General features: G+C 39.8%; 3 protein-coding genes across 4 annotated transcripts; 2 read left to right on the top strand and 1 right to left on the bottom strand.

The window, feature by feature from the left end:
- On the top strand, window positions 1-5123 carry LOC306781646 (tumor necrosis factor receptor superfamily member 5). Its single transcript, XM_079274585.1, has 11 exons — window positions 1-37; window positions 219-291; window positions 487-544; window positions 859-969; window positions 1158-1301; window positions 2498-2594; window positions 2708-2766; window positions 3310-3426; window positions 3669-3691; window positions 3774-3879; window positions 4102-5123. Exons 2-11 carry the CDS (start codon window positions 220-222, stop codon window positions 4371-4373), a joined length of 1059 nt encoding a protein of 352 aa, XP_079130711.1. The 5' UTR covers window positions 1-37; window position 219; the 3' UTR covers window positions 4374-5123.
- A 20-nt stretch (window positions 5124-5143) lies between these two features.
- Window positions 5144-8731, bottom strand: LOC306781647 (uncharacterized protein). The gene is made up of 5 exons (XM_079274586.1): window positions 8604-8731; window positions 6608-6802; window positions 5682-5717; window positions 5482-5586; window positions 5144-5287 (listed from the first exon to the last, which is right to left on the bottom strand). Exons 1-5 carry the CDS (start codon window positions 8719-8721, stop codon window positions 5187-5189), a joined length of 555 nt encoding a protein of 184 aa, XP_079130712.1. The 5' UTR covers window positions 8722-8731; the 3' UTR covers window positions 5144-5186.
- A 3309-nt stretch (window positions 8732-12040) lies between these two features.
- Window positions 12041-19267, top strand: tnfrsf1a (tumor necrosis factor receptor superfamily, member 1a). 2 transcript variants are annotated; one of them, XM_079274580.1, is made up of 10 exons: window positions 12041-12183; window positions 13963-14060; window positions 14163-14271; window positions 14408-14533; window positions 14646-14798; window positions 14932-15010; window positions 15627-15682; window positions 16340-16512; window positions 17506-17626; window positions 17760-19267. In XM_079274580.1, exons 2-10 carry the CDS (start codon window positions 13989-13991, stop codon window positions 18056-18058), a joined length of 1188 nt encoding a protein of 395 aa, XP_079130706.1. In that variant the 5' UTR covers window positions 12041-12183; window positions 13963-13988; the 3' UTR covers window positions 18059-19267. The 2 variants fall into 2 exon arrangements, with proteins under 2 accessions (XP_079130706.1, XP_079130705.1); XM_079274579.1 differs by having other exon boundaries at window positions 14643-14798.
- Window positions 19268-19344: the final 77 nt, after the last annotated feature.

Here is a 19344-nt window from a genome sequence, read left to right as displayed (position 1 = left end):
AAACAACAAGGAGAGCAAAGGACGCACCATATCAAAGGTAAAAACTGTTTTTTTGTTCGTTAATGTTTCGTGATATTTTATTGTCACAGCTTATTTATGGTACGAGAGATTTTATTGGTGCACCAAACTTTACGGAACTTGCTCTTTTAATGTGTTCCTGTCACTGATCCGTTGATATAAGTGATTTGTTTTCATATCTTCTACATTTTTCTCCATAGAATGGGACTTGTGCAATGTTTTGTGATCGTCTTGATGTTATCGGCACAGTTGGTGCTCACATTTCCGCTGGAAGTAATGTCCTTCATTTTCATCTTTCTGTTTATCTACCGTCATGTTTGTCAAATAAAAAGTAGTGAAAAAGAAAGTAGTGTTTGATTTACAAGTATAAAAGAATAGCTGTTAAATATATAAACATGAATAAACAAGTGAATTAGTACTTTGCTGGAGTACAGAGGTTTGTATCTAATTGTTTTAATGTGTTAACAGACAGATGGGACCCATCATGACACCATGGGCGGCAAAGTGTGTGAAATGTGCCCTGCAGGTAAGATGATATCTGATGTGAGCGTCATCTATTTCTGCATCTGTTTTTCTGTCTATTCCTCATTTAGCTTTGACTCACTGTTTTTAATGAATGAATCAGCGGTTTATTGGAAATAACTATGAAACACCGAGGCATACAGTATCTATCGTTCTCTGTCTGTCTCTCGGTTTGTCTTGATGAGAGATTATGCCCGCTGCACACAGAGTTTGTGCTGTATGACCACATCCTTCATTGATATGCGCTCTGGGTGAGCAGCCTCTCTCTGCTCTCCGCCTCATCCGGTTGTTCTCGTTTGTTTCTTTCTGTTCTTTCAGGTAAATATAAGAAGTCTTGTGCAGAGTGCGAGTCCTGTCTTGCCGGATACTACACAACTGAGTTGAACCTTGAACCCATCTGCCATCCCTGCTACGGAGACTGTACACCTGGTAAAGAAACTACGACACATTGCTACCAACTTAACGGTTTCATCCATCACTGATGATGATGATGATGATGCCAATGTGACCTTTGGGTTTCTGTAATAAACAGAAAAAAATAATCTCTTTGCATTTATGGGATTTCTTGAATCTTCTCATGTGATGAAAACTCTCATCTCTGTTTCCCCCTGTCTCAGATTATCATCTGAAGGTGGTTCAGAACTGCACCAGGAAGACAGATGTGAAGTGCGTCTGTGAGGATGGTTTCATATGCACTGAAAGGGTCCCATACTCTGAAAACTGCAAAACCTGTGTCAAGATTCAGGAGGCGACCACGACTGGTAAATACTGAGCAGAATGGAAGTTGTACCTCTGTCAACCAGCAGAGGACCTCATGACAGACAAAATATACTTTTGAAGTTTTCACTGACTGTGAGAGAATGACCAATGATGATACTGAAGCTAAATGAGCTGAATGATGAATAGCTAAATGAGGAATTACATAAGTCATTTATGTGTGACAGTTATAAAAATGTATAAGGGCTCAGATCTGAGCTCGGGGGGGCTCTACTCTCAGTGAGGTGATTAGTACTGTCAGAAATATTCCGATATTTTACTTGGAATAGTGACACTACGGTGTAAAACCATTACTACTCAAACATAAAAAGTAATTGTATTTATTTTTGATGGAAGATTTCTGTCACAGAGCCATGAACATCTTCAATGTTACTGATAAGAAAGAATGAAACATTGCAAATTCACAAAGAAATATAGATATAGGAAATATAAGAAGTCTAAAAATGCATTTCAATCAGACAGGAACAAAGACTGTTTTCAAAGTAGCATAAAAGATGATGCTTTACAAATAAGACTTTTTAAAGTTTTTTTTTGTGGGACATTTTATGCTTTCAATGTGAGTTGACAGTCGAGCGATGACAGGGAATGAGGGGGAGAGAGATGAGAATGACGAGCAACAAAGGTCTCAACGCTGACCGGACGTTAACCAGCGCAGTTCATGGTCTGAGCCGTCACCCTTAGACCACCAGGGAGCCACAAAGATTTGACTTTTACACGACAGTGATATGTTTTCTAATTTCAAGTAGAAGAAGAATGTACAATTATAATCTGCAAAGTAACTACAGCGGTCAGCTCAATCTAGTCAGCTAAGTGAAAACGAGAAAACTGAATTGTAGTGATATAGAAGTACAAGTACAAAATAGAAATTCTCACGTACCAGTACATCAAAACAGAAGATGACGATGAGGAAGGATGTTCCCATCTCACACATGTACTTTCACTTCAGTGGAGCACATTTTTGCTTTTAAACTCTCACATCCGTCCTAGTTGTTTGAATTCTGTTTAGCTTATGTTCATTTTTCAAACTCTAACACCTTCTCATGTATGTCTGTTCAGTTTGTTGCATTAGGGCTGTTGCCCTTGCCAAGACATGTCAGTGAGATTCAGTTTGTTCCTGTGTCCTGTGTTCCTGTGTGTTTTTCCCCTGAAATCTGAAACAAAAACGTTTTTTGTTCTGCAGAAGTAGCCGCTGTTACTTCAGGCAAAGATAAACACAGACCTTCCTCAGCTTCCTCAGGACATAGCAGCACTTCCGCCAAACCCTGCCGATTTCCCAAGTACGTCATGGATTTCCGTAGATACAGTACATTATTAATACCTGACATCTTTGTTCATAGGGTCACATATTTGAGATACCTGACATATTCAACATTTCACCCTTATGTCACAGGTGTGGCCCCCAGTCAGCCCCACCGCCAGGAAATAGCTCACATGCCAAAGGAGGTAAAGGTGAGAAGAGTTTGTGGAGAGTGCACAATATTTTTCAATTGATTTCTATAGTTTTGAGGCACAATGATGGATTTTGTGCCACGCTAGCAGCTCTAGTGATGGCAATGTCATCATTGCAGACTGATATACCTCATGGATTGTCATGAAATGTTGACCAGACATTCACGACCCTGAGAGGATGATTCCTACTGACTTCGGTGATCCCCTTACTTTTCCTCTGGCACCACCAGAAGGTTCTCACTTGAAGTTTTGAGTGAAATATCTCCGAACTGGTTTACCATGGAATCCCTGATCCCCGGTTCATCCCTGAATTTGGATTTAGCACCATCATCATGTAAACATTATAATTTGTCCAATTAGTTTATGACCGAATACCACGCTAACAGCCTAATCTATGTTAGTGAACCTGTTAATATTACGTGCTTCACATCAGCACATTGACGTTGTCATTGCGAGCACAATAGTATTCAGTGAATATGCTGCGGCGCCTCACAGAGACGCTCGCATGGTTGTAGACTCTTAAGACTTGTTTCTTTTTCTTAGACGAGACGGAAAATGAGCTGGCGGCCATCTTGTGTCCAGTGGTTGTCGTGGGATGCGTGGCCCTCGTGATCCTGTTCTTCGTTCGTCGCCCCAGAGACAAAACATGTTTCAAGCAAGGTAATGTAGTGTTTACATGCAGGACAGGTTCAGTCTCTGGTGTTTCAGTTTAATCAATCGAACCTCTCGAACTTTATGATCACGTCACTTCTGGAAAACAATAAACAGTTTCCTGAATTGTATCATTAGCTTTGCAGACTGTTAGTTGCTTTATAAATCAAATACCTGTTGATTCATCATTGGTGGACATGTGTAAAGAAACTGACTTTCTATTGTTCATTTATTTATCTGTTGTTTTCCAGCGATTATAAAGTTATGCAATCAGGTAAGTAACTCATTTCCAAGCTTCCATCGATCATGTATTTCTCTTTTGTTTGCACCAAACTGATGGACATGTTCTTCTTTAGGGAGGACCAGATGCTTCTCACAAGCCAAACGACTCAACTCATCAGTTCCCCAGAGACTCATTCAGTGCAAAGCAGCAGCCACCATTCCTTTCAGCAGCCAATCTGGGTACTGATGAGTGAAATGAAGACTTTAATGTGAAATACTTGACTCACTTTGTGGAGTCATGAAGAAAATAAAACAAACATGTAAAAGATGCCGCTGTGTTACTGTAATGAGTCTTGAGTTGTACTTAGTTGTCCTACACTGTAAACTATGTTATAATGTCCCTCTACGGGTCGATTAAAACATTCTTTTAAGTCCACTCTTTGTTTGCTCTTATCTCTGTAGGTCCAGTCCATGTCCACAATCCAGGGACGGTCATCTTTAGCTTGCTCAATCAGTTTACAGGCCAAGTTGGACCGACAATTGAATGTGGGAAGACAGCTGAACGAGTGATTAGTGAAGAAGAAGACGAGAGACACTGTCCTGTGTTTCATCCCACATCTTCTCCCAGTATCCATCTGTCTGAGGAGGAGCGGAGCGAAGAGATTGACAGCGTTTTCTTTCCCTCCCAGGAGCAGGGGAAGGACTTCCACATGTCCAAAGAGGAGGCGCTATGATGCATCCTAAAAAACCCTCAAAGATTTGTGTTGGTGGTTACGGACAGATTCATCCCAGACAAATTATTTTAAAGGAACTGTAAAACTGTGAAACCGCAGATGAGTGTGAAGCAGATCCACCTCGACTTTTGCAAACTGTGAAGGGATCTCAGTGCTCTGCAGAGACATTTTTATCTGCAGGTTCGAAGACAACTTGTAGTCAGTACACACCAGAAACTTTACTTCCGGGAAGAGTTGGAGGGTGATCTGCTTTGTAAGTTATTATTTTTAAATATCATGTAAATACTCTTTAATACGCTCTGTCGCTTTGCTTTCAAGTATTTGACCTGAATGTTTAATGTTTTGCATAAATGAGGCATTTTGATTACAACACAATTTTATTTAGAATAAAGAAAACTAAGTAGAAATGCATGTTAAAAACATTCACATTTGATATGTGTTATCTGAAAATTGTATTTATATATATACACCTATAAACGTTAAGATGTGAAATATCTTTAACTTCTGTGTACAATAGTACATACCTGCATTTAGAAACTTACTGCACAATTTATAACTCATGCATGACCAATACAGAATCACATTCAGTATGTTCATTGTCTTTCAGATGTTTTTACACACTGGTATCACCTTAATGTCACAGATGTCACGTTTCACATATCCTGAAACAAACGTTTTCTGTGGTTCCATTCGTCAGCATGGGCCAAGTAACGTTTGCCCGCATGTGTCATTAATGTCCAAAGCAACGGGAGATGTTTTGCTCTAAATGTTCGCCTGTCAAATCCTTGCTCATCCGAGTTCAGGCTCTTTAACTCACACTTCACATTTCCCAAGAACTTCCTGGACAGGCGTAGATACTTCTTCGTCCTCGGAGCATTGTGGTACTGGTTGAGGGACTTTGGCCAAAATGTAGCCTGAGCAACAAAAGAGTAGGAGCATGTTTTTTGTGTGATTAGATTGAAATACAAGTTAATAATCACTTCAAATTTTAATGAAAAAAAATGCAAATTCGTGCACATTATAAAATGATAAAAGTAAAATGCTCAGTGTACGTCCTGTGTTTGTACTCTGCTGCAGGTTATCTGATTCATAATAATAACCTACTAACCGTGTTTGGCCTTGATCCAACGCATAAAGGGCTTGATTTTTGCTACAGCAGCAAGTGTGATTCCTGCACACAGGAGGGCAATTATCACCAGGAACCAGACTGTATCTGTAAGACATTTTTGAAAGATTGAGATAAACCTTCACTGGAGAAGTTCAGTTATGTCCTTGTTTTTAACTGGCACACACAGAACTTTACCTTACCTCTGATTGGTTGAGGTGTCCAGAGAGTAGTGAGGACTGGAGGGCAAGAGATAAAAAAAAAACCTGTATCAGCTCAGTGCAGGAACATTTAATAGCTCAATGGAAATATTGAACGACTCGTGGTGCAGATTAGCCAGTGAGTTCAATCTGAGGTCCTATTTCTTTTGAACAGGAAGTCTGGATTTAGAACCACACAACATTACGGTATTTATAATTAACTCATGGCACCTTGTGTGTGTGTGACCTTACACCATGGTTACTGCAGCGTAAACAAGAGAACTGAGACCATGTAAAAGAATGTATCTACATTATTATCATTGTTTGAAAAATCAAAGTGCATTAAAAAAAGACCACCTTTTGTATGGAGCTGCTGGAGCGCCAAATGATGAAACGATAATAATGGAGGAAATCAATTACAACGTTTAAATCTGCACAGTATCTCTGACTGCTGCATATTATCCTTTTATCTAGTTAACATTGACTGTATGGTTTATAATCGAGAGTCCTGCGTTAACTTTAATCTGTCAACATCTTTTGTATGCTTTTTAACTAAAATAATCTAGTAAAATGTATGTGTTTCCACTAACTTACAGTCGTTACCACCCCTCAAGCAATGGCAGCAGTGATACGCAGAATAAGATTTGTGTCAATGGCTGGCTGTGTATTATCCTCCATTTAATGCACAACACACAAGAACTAAACAAATCAAGTTATAACTTTAGATCAGCTAACAATCTTGTTTTTTTCGCTTCCTAATGGTGATTGGTTCAACCTGTACACTCTGACATCACAGTTAAATGTGGTTACGGGTGCATCACATGACCCAAAAGTGATGTTGGTTGCGATGCAACTGATGCTGAACCAGAGAGGTCCGTATCTTATTTTTGTTAAATCAGCAGATTAGTAGAAAAGTCTGCCAAAGGTACCTGTAGTGGCTGGAGGAGGGAGTGTGGATGGAGGAGGGAGTGTGGATGGAGGAGGGAGTGTGGATGGAGGGAGTGTGGATTTGGTGGCGGTAGATGGTATCGGCACACACGAATCGTCGTTGCATCTGTAGTCAGCTTTACATCTGCACACAGCGTTATGAGTGGTGCTACAGGGTGAACTATACTCCATGTTCGCTGTAAAAAAAAAAGAAAAACAGTCATTAAAAGATCAAAGTTGGTCATAATTCTGAGTATGTTAGCGTGTGTGACACATATGCACAAAGGTAAAACATGACATATATCAGAAAATGAGAAATGACTCACAAACTGGGTATATGCCAGGCATAGATTTTGATTTTGTGTCATAAGACGGTTATAATATCACTTTTGACACCTGTTCTTTAGAGACGGCCACAACTGTTATTTCTCAGTGAAAGCAGAATTTCACTTTGAAGACCTATTTGACTTTCTTTCAGAATAATGCATTCAAGTGCATACTTCAACACCAATTCACAAAAACACTTCTATGAGTCCCATGGTGACATAGTCAGCAAACCATTTGTTAACCAGTCCAACATAGGATATAAAACTCAGACAATGACATAAATTAGGGGATTCGAGAACTGAAAATGTTATACTGCATAAAAAAACATTTGTATAAAGGTTTAAAATATGTGGAACGGTGCCTCCGTTGAAACTGTTGCACTTCCAAACCCTGATGGAGACCAAAGATAACCCCAAAAAATATTAATGCTGTTGTATTGCAAAAGCAGTGTGGTTCTTGTGTGGGTTGAATCATTTCCACCTGAATTAGTTTCCACGGCCGTTGATTGGCATAAAGCCCCTTCATGTGTAGGATAGGATGTTTTTGACATTTTAAACACCCACCTTCATCCCTTTCAGTGTAATGTCAGATTGTAACATTGGATCGACATATGCTCACCCTTTGATTATGACATGTAAAGAGAGCATCTCTGTGCACGCGTAAAAGTCAAGTCAAAAGAATCACATGCCCTTTCTGACACTTCTGTGTTTTCTCCCCTCTGTGTTTTCCACAGTGACATTTAAAAATAAGCACAACAGGCTGTTTTTGCTCACTTGTAGCAGGGCAGAGGCCTGCGTAATAACATAGGATATGACATTTGTGTCTGCTGCTCTTTCCGATGTTTATCTCTTTTCTGTGTTTTTCTCTTTATTCCACCGACATGAAAAAAAGTCGAATTTCTGAACCTCCTCCTATCTTTACCACAATTAGTGGGCTGTGCTGCTGATCGTGTTGTTACTGCTGTTGAATCCCACCTTAATAACCTTCTGAGCTGGTTTACAGAGGGTTTCTCAGACCCCCCGAAATCCCCCCCTCCTTTTAATCTCTCTCTGACTGTATCCCACCATGACACGCATAACGGGAAATCCCCTCACAGGTGTGGCTTCAGGTCTCTATGGGCAAACTTCTCTGAAATCATGATCTACAGTCAGAGTTGAGTAACAGCTAATTGCCCGTCTTCTGTTGTATGTTCTAACTGGACTTGTCACATCTCGCATCTCGCATCATATCATGCTCAAAAGATATGACACACAACATGGGAACCACAATGTTTCACAGGATTTCTATAGTAATATTGAATCACTTCACTACACACGGCATCTACTGCTCTGTGTTTCTGTTTCTAGCATTCTTCTTCAACCTGTCTGATAATGAGAGAGTCCAATAATCATATTTACTTCAAATATTCTGTTTTTCATGCATCATCAGGGGGCTGATTGTCAAAATAAAAGAGGTTAAAATCCTGTATGAGCAAGAATTCCCCTATTTGAAGCCTCCTTGAGTCTCTGTGAGCTGTCTTAGAATATTATACAATATCAGATAAACTACAGTGATATAACTTCTGTCACAAAGGCTGTTTCAGTTGTGTGTCTATAAATAGGATTTTCACACAGTTCAGGTCTCACATATACTTTACACGCCAAGAAAGAGAAAAGCTGTGAAATTACTTACGTTTATTGCAGTTTTTGCAGTTTTTGCAGTTGAACTCCGTGTTGTAAGCATCACGGTACCGGTCACCAACGCAGGGTTGACAGTCAATTTTACAAATGCTGTCTGAACGCCACACCATATGTTCACCTGGAATAATACAATAATATAACCTGTTTGCATTACAACTATGAAATCTGTCAAGACAAAACGGAGTAATTGTACAGTACCTGGTGGGCACATATTACAGCACAACTTTGGTCCTTCCATTGGCCAGGCATATTGTGTGTTATTGCAGTCTATGGAAAACACAGGAGAGAGGAAAGAGAGACTGCACAGGAAAGTAAAAACTAAATAAGAGAGTGGCTGCATCTGTGAAGAAGAAAACAAAGAGGATGAGGATGAGGATGAGCAGAGAGAGGAGGTAAAAATGTATTTATTTCATCAGATATATTCACAAAACAGACACTGAGTGAAACAACATGCATCTTTGACAAAATAACAAAGGTCTGTAGCGCTATAAAGTATTCACGCGTCATAATAAACACAGAATTTGCCAGTGAAGCTACACAATAAACTGTACGTACACTTTTCAGATAACATAGTACTGACAGAGAAAAATAAGCATTGTACTAAAACAAACAGCTTTCTAACTTTACAGGGAGATTACAGAAAGCTTTTAACACAGGTTTGTCTGACAGCTGATTGAAAGCCTCTCGCTGACAGCCTTTACTTACCGTGGACGAGAAGGTGAGACAAGATGTGACCTGGGACCCTCTGAGTGGGAGACTGAACAGGGTACCAGAAGTGTGTCAGGGGATAATTCATAAAGTGATGACTCATTATGAAAGTATCTTGACTGTGAAATCTCTCTGCCGCTCTCTCTCATCCTGTCTTTGACTTTTGCTGTGACCCCCTGGCTCTGTGCACAAAAACATACGCTCCTCCAGCCTCCACTTTCTTTCCACAGGCACCATCTCTCTCATTTCATCAAAAATCAATCTTTAGGCTGCAAACAATCTCTCCATCTCTCTCTCTCTCTCTCTCTCTCTCTCTCTCTCTCTCTCGCTCCCTCTAAGTATATCTTACATCCGTCTCTTTATCTCTTTCTTAGAATTGAATGACAAGGTAATTTGAGTACATAATACACCACTTATTTGACTCAAAAGCCATCCAGTTGCTCTTACAGAAAGCTGCTGAGGGGATAAACATTATACCAAGAAACTACATTATTCTGATGAGCTGCTCTGCAACGTTATGACACACATGAGTGAGCAATAAAAAGAGATCTCCATCAAAATACCAAATACCAAAAGTAACATGAGTCATCTTATCATGTCTGCCTTGAGATTGACATGTAACCTATTGCTGTTTATTGCTGTTTGAATTACTCCTCACTGCATTGCCTGCGTGTAATACTTTCTGTGTGGTAGCTGAGATGATTATCTGTCCACTGCGATGAGAGTAAAATGCTGCGGTCAGTAATGAGTGTTTGGGGAAGTCTTCTATTCTCGAATAAACATTTTTAAGTGTGAGAACGTTTGGTGTCATTAGTTGATTGGTGATGACCAGCTAATCTGCATTTGTGTGAAGATCTTTTCCAAACAATTATTTTTGTTCACCACCAGTGTCTCGTTTTTGTTCATTTCTTTTTAAATCAAACGGTCTCCACTTCAGAAAGATCCTAATCTCAAACTGAATTAGACGCTGAGTGGCAGCCTTTCTTCATCTCGGCACGCTCTAACATTCAGCTGTCATGTTATGCTCTTCTCACAACACGTGACCTCCTGTCAACTGTGAAACAGGGCCTCGGGGTGAGGAGGCAGCACCATGAAGGGGCTGCCTCTGAAACACTGAAATTACAGGGATGACTGGAAGAGAGATGACTGAGCAGTAAAATTACTCGGAGGTGACTGAGAGCAAACCTGGTCGTGATTATCTCGAGGTTTCAGTATTAGGCTGCTTGACCGAAAGGATTACTCTGTTTGATCAGAACTTGCCGGGAACACGTTGAGGTGTGTTGTGATGAAGTAAACAGAGAATAAACAAGACTCAGATCTGTCCTCACTGGCTGTGTGAAACTCATCAGTGTGAGTGTTTGCATGTGCATGTAAGAAAATACTTGAAGTGTCTGTATATCATATGTGCCACAGTTTATGTGCATAAGACAGCCAGAGAGAGACAGAGAAGAGGAAGACTACACATTTTTGCTCACTTAAAAGGAAGGATGTGGTTTTTCTGAGGAAGCGCTTGTCTTGCTCTGCTGACTGAGCTCTTACATGACGACTACTGTACCAGCAAAGTCACACCCCGCTGACTAAATTACCAGCGTACTCCAATTATGGTGCCAGTAATGACAGTGAAACTTTATACTTACTCTGCACTTTATACAGGAATGGCCCTACAATGAATGGGGAATAGTCCCTATATATGAACCTTTATTATATACTCTTAATATCATTTTCTACGATCAACAATGATTTAAAGTGCACACAAAAACAGATAACAGGACTGTAAACCAAGTGAAGTGTATGAAATGTTAAAAGTGACGAGTGTGTTCAAATAGAGATGAAAAACAAGCTAGCACTTAGTGACAACAGAGGAAGATTTTCTGTACATTTATTAACCTTATTTTCAAAATTACCAAAAATGATTGGTTTACACTATGAATAAGCATAACAGGATGGATATGTAATGGTTTACAACATCATTCAAGCATTCTAAAACATTGATTAAAAAGGTTTGTTAAAGAGTGATACTTACTTAGATTATTTTCCCCCAAAAAGTGCTACTTTCTTAGTCACATGACTTGAGGAAATGTCAGGGGGCGTGTGCAGGGAGATGTGCATCATAGTAACAGGGGGGACAGCCAACTCAGGGACAAAACATATCTTAAAGATTTTAAGCATTAAAAGCGCATTAATAACAAATAATAACATTTGGTGAGGAATATTATAAATATAGCTATACAACAATGAGGAAAAAATTGGAATTTGTTTGATTTATATTGCTTATATCTGTATCATAATTTGACAAAACATGATTGGGGACATGACAGTTTAGCCTACTTTTGCTAAAATTGGAGTAATTATTTTCAATTAAATTATTCCTGCGTACATATCATTTTGTTTTATGGTAGAGGGGGGTTAACCATGTAAGACAAGCTTTTAGAAAGAACTATAAGGCCATCTTTACACAAAATATACCGTATTATGTAGTGGGGACTCAAATGGCACCAAATGCTAGGAATGACCTACATATCGTCTATATTTTGGGTGGTAATCATCTGACAATGAGTCACCTGTAGACTTATAGACGTGCATGTCTGCTCTGATCATCACAGCCAACGGGTTAAGTGTGTTGTTTTGCCCGGAGATGTCTTGCCAAACTCACAATTCCTTGAAATGGTCTGTCTCGTGACACGGCTATTTCCCGTTTGAGTCCGCCCCCCTACTCGCTCGTGCTCAGTCGAAAGGGGCAGCGGTCGCTCTTCCGTCGATTAAAAAATAAACAAACATAGTTATGTTAAATTAAGTTTACATTGATGTCGATGTATGGATCTGAAGTGAAAGAGAGACCCCTCGTTGTGGCGGTGGTTGTGCAGGTAAGTGACGGTAAAATAACTCTGCATGTCAGTCTGTGGGAAGGAGCGATCAGATCTTCGTATCGGACTGCGGTGGGCGTCGTGTGGTCTCCGGCTGAACCGAAACCAACGACACAAGCAAGAAAAACAGTAAAATCTAGAGTGTAGATTAAGTTGACACAGCACGTCGACGTTGTATGTACACACGTAAGTCGTCGGGTTGAGTTTTGAAGGTGTTAAAGTTAATTAAAGTGAAATCTCGGTGTCCCACTTCGACAGGGAAGTGAGGAGCGAAGCTGCCAAACAAGTGGCACAAAGTATGCAACAGTCGTTTTTTTAATTGGCTGTAGACCAATTCATTCTTTATTTCACCACGAACTATTGTAGGCATGCATATTCAATAAAAATAGCCGAACGTGTTTTTTTTTAAATCCCTTTAATTAAATAACTTTCAACGCGTATTTCTAGCTGAGGAGAATCCATTCATTTGACATTTTTAAAATGATAGTTTACTTTCAATGAAATGAAAAAAGTCAGCCAAGAGCTTTTGTTTTCAAATGCGTTATATGATGTTTGGTATTGAAACAAAATAAAATGCCGTGGCTTTTACTTTTGATCCAAATATTAAATTAATCTATACGACCTTTCAGATGGTTTTGTTTTATCAGCTTATGTGTTGAGAAAACCACTTCTAAAAGTTCTACTGTTTATAAACTATTTGTCATATAGTAGTTCCTGTGTTGATGATCCTGACTCATAATCAACACCTCAAACACCTCAAATGTATTTTCCTTGACCTCCATTTTATAGTGATCTCAGAGGTGGATGACTCAAAACCTCAGCAGGTAAATCTAAAACTAACTGCAGGTTGGATACCAAAACACATGCATGGACTGTGGCTCTGTGGCAGAGCAGGGATGTCCTTCAATCTAGTCCATGTCCATGTGTCTTCCTCATTGCACCCCTGCGGCGTGGCACCTTGCATGGCAGCCCCCTGCCATCAGTGTGTGAATGGTGAATGACATGTCGTGTTAAAGAGCTTCGAGTGGGCAGGAGACTATCAAAGAGCTATAAAAGTACAAGTCCATTTACCATCCATCTTTTCTAATGTGGGTGAATTGACCCATTAAGGAATCAGTTATGGGTCAGGAGTTATTTAGTTAAGTTTGGGTAGATTTAATATTTTCAACCATGTAAATTATGCATATAAGGATTATACTTACACACCAGACAACATTATTTACTGATGGATGGAAATAAATAGAGAAAACTTGTCTATTCTTATATGAGCTGAGTCAGCGCCTGAATAAAGGCCAAAGAAGGCTCAGCTCTACATTGTCAGACTCGGTTCAACTTTAGTCAGACATAAAGCTGTTTTCAGGCTGGAACACTAACTGGCCCCAGGGCCCTGACCGACCCAGGTTCACTGGTTTGTAGTAATTTGTAATTATAATAATATATAAAACGGTAAATGTGAATATGCACCACTAAAGCACATTATAATGCATGTTAATCGACTAAGGATTTCGACGACAGCCCTAGCTAACCTTTAGTTGTTGTTTTTTACCTATGACATTAAGAAAGATTAGTTCATCTTGATCTCATTGTACATTTAAGGGAATTCAAGGCGTTGAATTATTTGTTTTAATGAGTAGTGTGTGGGCACAGAGCCTGTTGTCTGTCCGTCACTCAGCAAAAGATGGACTCGGTAATAGAACACACTATACCTGTGAGTTGTATCGCTATTACATTAGCTGTTCCAGTTGTATTAAAGATGGTTTTCCTTACATGTGTCCTCAGATGGATTGACATAAACCTGTAAGATAATGGAGGGAGCTGGCCACAGAGGAAGATGGGACAAAAAAAGCCCTATTGGCACAATACTGCTCCTCCTCATGGTGAGAAAAAAACTTAAAGTGACTCAGTAACTCCATGAAAAACTTCCTTGTGACGGACAAAAAGCTTTTCTACATACATTCATCGTATGTTCTGTGTTGCAGTGCATGTCGATCCCCACTCTGACATTGTCAGAACCTTCAGAGGAGCAGAAGTGTCTACAACCGGACTATCTCGCCGAAAAGGGACTCTGTTGCATCAAATGCTCTCCAGGTACTGTGGCCTTCAGCACATGATTCACAGTTGCATGCTCATTTTCTTTAGATATTGCACAGGCAGACTTCTTCTACTACTACTAAATACATTCTGCAAAGTTACTGCGTTTACATGTGACGTTCATGTCTTCCAGGTACTAGGCTTGTAAAACATTGTAATACAACGGGTCTGAGGAGCGACTGCTCACCCTGTCCTGAGAAACAATACTCGGAGCAGATCAACTTCTTCCCCAACTGTTTCAGTTGCAGGCAGTGCAGAGGTACGGCAACATTACCCTTTTCTTCTGAATCTGTTTCCACTCTTTGATTGGTCATTGTTGTATCAGGTAATGGTTAACTTTCTTCACTTTTTTTTTTACTTTTCTGCAGCAGCAAAGAGGGAAGAAACGGTATCACCATGTCAAAAAAACAAGGACACAGTTTGTCGCTGTTTGGCTGGTTTGTACAAGTCTAGCATCGACTCAGAGACATACCAGTGTCTCAGCTGTTCAAAATGTAAAGAGAATGAAAAGGAAAAACAGACATGTGAGTCTTAACACTTGGCAATGTTATACTAATACTGTTTTATGTCTGTGCAAAAATCATATTCTTTATTCATTCTGTGGCTCATCAAGTATTTCTTTAGTTTAGTTTTCAATAGAATGATTGTTGTGCACAGGTACGTCAGAGAAAAACACCGTGTGTGAATGTAGAGAGAACTACTACAAAGCCAAGAACAAGTGTGAACCCTGCAACAAGTGAGTACACTAACGTATATAAGATGTTGTACACGCATTGTTCCCGTCCTGCTGTTTGGGATGGTTTCATTTCGAGTTGTTGATGGGGAAGTTGGTTTGTTGAATTGAAACTTGCAAGCCGACTTTGTTAAATCTTTCCATTCGTTGGCAACAGAAGAGAGAAGTTAAGACATTTTAACTGGGTTACTGATGTGTTATCATTTACTGAACATTTGCCCATTGGTTAAATATGCCAACCTATCAACCTATCAACTCTTTGTTTCCGTGAGGAATGTGTCCAGTTATTCATTGTTGAGTAAGTCGTTAAGTAGGTGGACAGACAAAGATATTTCTCTCAGTTAAAAGAGGAAATGGTAGGGGAGCCCAGAGGAACCATGATCCTTAGCTACACCCTTGAGTAATAATTATGACAGATGAAGCACTATCTTTCTTTCAACTGGTACCAGTTTCCTGGGGAGTATCAACTGTGAAACCATATTTATAGTGTTAACATGCAATTGTTTGAACTCGTTTGCTGGTGTCAAAGAAGGCATGTCTGTGTTCGTGTTAATCACTTCCTCTTAAGATGTGCTACTTCCTCCTTCATGCTGTGAAACGTCCTCTCTTTTCTTCATAGGTGTACCGCTGAGTGCAGCCATCACTGCGTTACCCCCTCTCCTCAGAATACAATAGGTGAGCACTTATGACAGGGTTATGATCTCCTGACCAGCTTTATTATGAAAGCGTTAAAACACTGGCACAATGAATATTACAAGATCTGGTATTATTCTGTGTTTTCTGCTATGTTGAGTGAACTACAGCTGCACACTGTGGTGATGTTGGTTACCCAGGTGTTGAACAGCAGTCTGACATGAACACAGGCTCACTGTCTTACGGGACATACCAGATGGTTTTATCTTTTATTGTGAAAATCACATCTACATAATAGCCAAACCAAAGCTTTGTAGCCCTTGCTCTACGCAATCATTTTATTTGTAAAATGTTGTTTCATCAGATTGTGGGCCACCGGGACACACTCACAATCTAAAAGTTGTATTTTTGCGTCAGTAGTTTGGAATACTTCTCTGTGGAGTTTCACTCTGCACCTTCAGACCTTTAGCGAACACTACAGCTAACTACAGTAGCTAGGAAGCTATATCACAATAGGCAAAAACTTAATTCAACTCACATAATTTTCAACTTGTCAGTCCATCCATCCTTTTTCTAGCACTTATATTCATAGATGTGGTTGTTATGTTGTTTTGTTTATTCTAAGCACATGATGGCTCTTTTAACATGTATCAATCTTCATGTCTTCTTCCCTATGTGCCCCTTTGGATCCCTATGAAGCTTCTAAAACGGATGACTATCTTATCAACATAATTGCTGGAGTTGTAGTTTTTGCTGTGTTATTGCTACTGCTGGTGGCTGTCATCACCTACGTGGCCACAAAATGGTCTACGAAGAAGAAGTTGCTGAAACTGTCCACCCAACCGTCGGACGTCTCCCCGGACTCATGCGAGGTACACTGATCCAACAGTCTGTGGTTACCAGTGTTGTCAAGACCGCCTAAACCGAGACCAAGACATGGGCATGACCAAGACCAGACCAGAGTGGAACTAGACCGAATCAAGACAAAGACTTTGAGGGGTTGAGACAAAGTCAAGACCGGACCAGACCATTGCGAGTCCCACACTCCATCACACACTTAAAATACAATGTGGAACATGTAAACCACAGTCAGATTTTATTTCCGTCTACTTTTATATATATATATGTATATGTGTATATATATATATATATATATAATGTGTATATATATATAATGTATGTATGTATATATATATATATATATATATATATATATATATATATATATATATATATATATATATATATATATATATATATATATATATATATATATATATATATATATATATATATGTATATAATGTGTATATATATATATAATGTGTATATATATATAATGTATGTATGTATATATATATATATATATATATATATATATATAATGTGTATATATATATATATGTATATAATGTGTATATATATATATATGTATATAATGTGTATATATATATATATATGTATATAATGTATATATATATATATATATATAATGTGTGTATATATATATATAATGTATATATATATATATATAATGTATATGTATGTGTGTGTGTATGTATAAGTGTACCATGAGAAATGTCTTGATAAAGGCATTGCAGGGGTGAATTCTACGTGTGGGTAGTTTAGAGATATCCCCGCAGCTGTGGTTGACTGGTTTTTAAGTAAAGTCCTTTTTGTCTGCGATCGAGACAAGGTTGAGTAAGCGTGGTTGATTCCGAGGCGAGACTGAGACCCTAAAAGAAGTGGTCTCATGACCGGTCTCGAGACTAAAACCAATTTGAGTACTACAACACTGGTGGTTGCTTTTCTCTGCTGGATGTGCGTTCACAGTCTGTAACATGTAATCTGCCCTTGTCTCACAGCAAGTCCTGATTCACAGTGAGAAACCTTCAGGCGACATGAGTGTTACGGCTGTTCCCCAAAGTCCTGAGAGTGAACAGGAGCCGTCCAATCTGCCCGACTGTGTCCCCCTGGAAATCAAGAGTGAGTGTATTTTACATAGCAGCAGCACATGGTCCTGACCAATAGTCCAGTGTGTTTCAGCTCAAACAAAACTATTGTACTCTTATCTCTTCCCCTCAACACCCTCCTCCCCTCTCCTCCTTCCCTTCCACAGTCCCTGACCTGATCTACACTGTGCTGGATCTGGTTCCCGTGCTGCAGATGAAGCAGCTGGTGCGTTTTCTCGGTGTGAAGGATACAGAGATCGAACAGGCAGAGACGGATCACCGATCCTGCCGCGAGGCTCACTACCAGATGCTGAGGGTGTGGGCAGAGAGAGGGTCACATGCCGGTGGAGGAGGTCGAGGTAGAATGCTGCACTGGCCCTTGTTGCACGAGTTGTTGGACAAACTGAGAACGATACACCTGGGACAGGCAGCCGAGGAGCTGGAGACAAAGTACGGCATTCTGTAATTCAGCAACGTGTGCCAAGCAAAGAGCTTATGAAACCAAGTATTGTTCTCTTTAGAGACTCGCTCACGGGCAGCCTCAAAGCGCACAAACGGACACAGTGCTTCCACCAGCAGTTTTACTTCACGGAAACCAGCGTCGCTGAGCGCTCTACCTCTCAAATCACTCGCTGAGAAGACAGGATCAAACTACTGAGAGCGACAGATCTCATGATTCACGGAGGCAGAGTCAAAGAACTTACAGCCATGATTTTTAACCGAATAAGAAGACATTTGGGAACTAGCTTTTTGACTTTGTTGTACAGAGTTAGGTGACAAAACCGGCCTACCAACACCTTCGAAGCTCACTAATTAGTGTGTTTTGTCTTGTTTGTTTAATCTGAAGTGTGAAAAGTCCAACTTGCTGTTTACAGGGGGTTCTATTCTGTAACACTGGACTACGTCTTGTCTGGGAACAGTAACTTCCTGGAGTCTCTGCTGGATGCCTCTGGCTTACTCTCTAAGCTAAAAAGTGGAACAACTATTATTTTAAGACCTTCATGACTGTGCAGAGTTACATACTGGAACTGTTTCTTGTTTGGGGGCAGTGAGTTATAGAGGTGGAGGTGTGTTTGGAGATATTGGGGGATTAAGAGGTCTTTCATGATTTCATTCTGGACTGAACATTGCAAACATTTTGTTTTCTGTTTGTGTTTTTTTTCATTTTAGAGAAGTGCAAAATCAAATTCTGACTATTCAGTCCGTGCCACAAGGTTAACTGGTAATGTTTTAATCGTAGTTCCTTGTTAGATTGTTTTTAAACAGTTCAAGTCTTCTTTGTTCAGAATTTATGGGAACAAAAACAAAACCAGGGAAGTTTGTAGTTCCTGGTGTAGACCAGAGCCCTGTCACTTCGCACAGGCTTTTCCCAGCCCCATGTGCATTCTTTTAAGCCCCATCGCACACGCATTATTCATTACGGTTAGAGAAAACGGAACACGCCTCGTCTCGGTCTGCCTCAGCCAAGTCCTCTGTTCTAATGCAAGTCTGGGCCTGAAGATTCCAAGAAGAATCAGTCACGCTCAGAAACACCGGTGACGTGTTATTCCACTGCACTTTTATCCTGTATCAAACTGTATTATATATCTGAACGATTCATTGAGTCCACAGTCCAGTACATAAAATGTATTGTGTTGATATCTGGACCTTAAATAAATGTATCTTGGTATCGCCATCTGTGTATCTGAATCGTGCCATACATTTGCAGCCATTAGTAGGCAGAGAGTGAATGTTTGTGGATAAAGAGTTAAT

The sequence above is a fragment of the Melanostigma gelatinosum genome, assembly GCF_949748355.1.
Source record: "Melanostigma gelatinosum genome assembly, chromosome: 9".
NCBI classification, from domain to species: Eukaryota; Metazoa; Chordata; class Actinopteri; order Perciformes; family Zoarcidae; genus Melanostigma; species Melanostigma gelatinosum.
The sequence above is the reverse complement of the archived record's forward strand: the minus strand, read 5'-3'. Positions and strand labels throughout refer to the sequence as shown.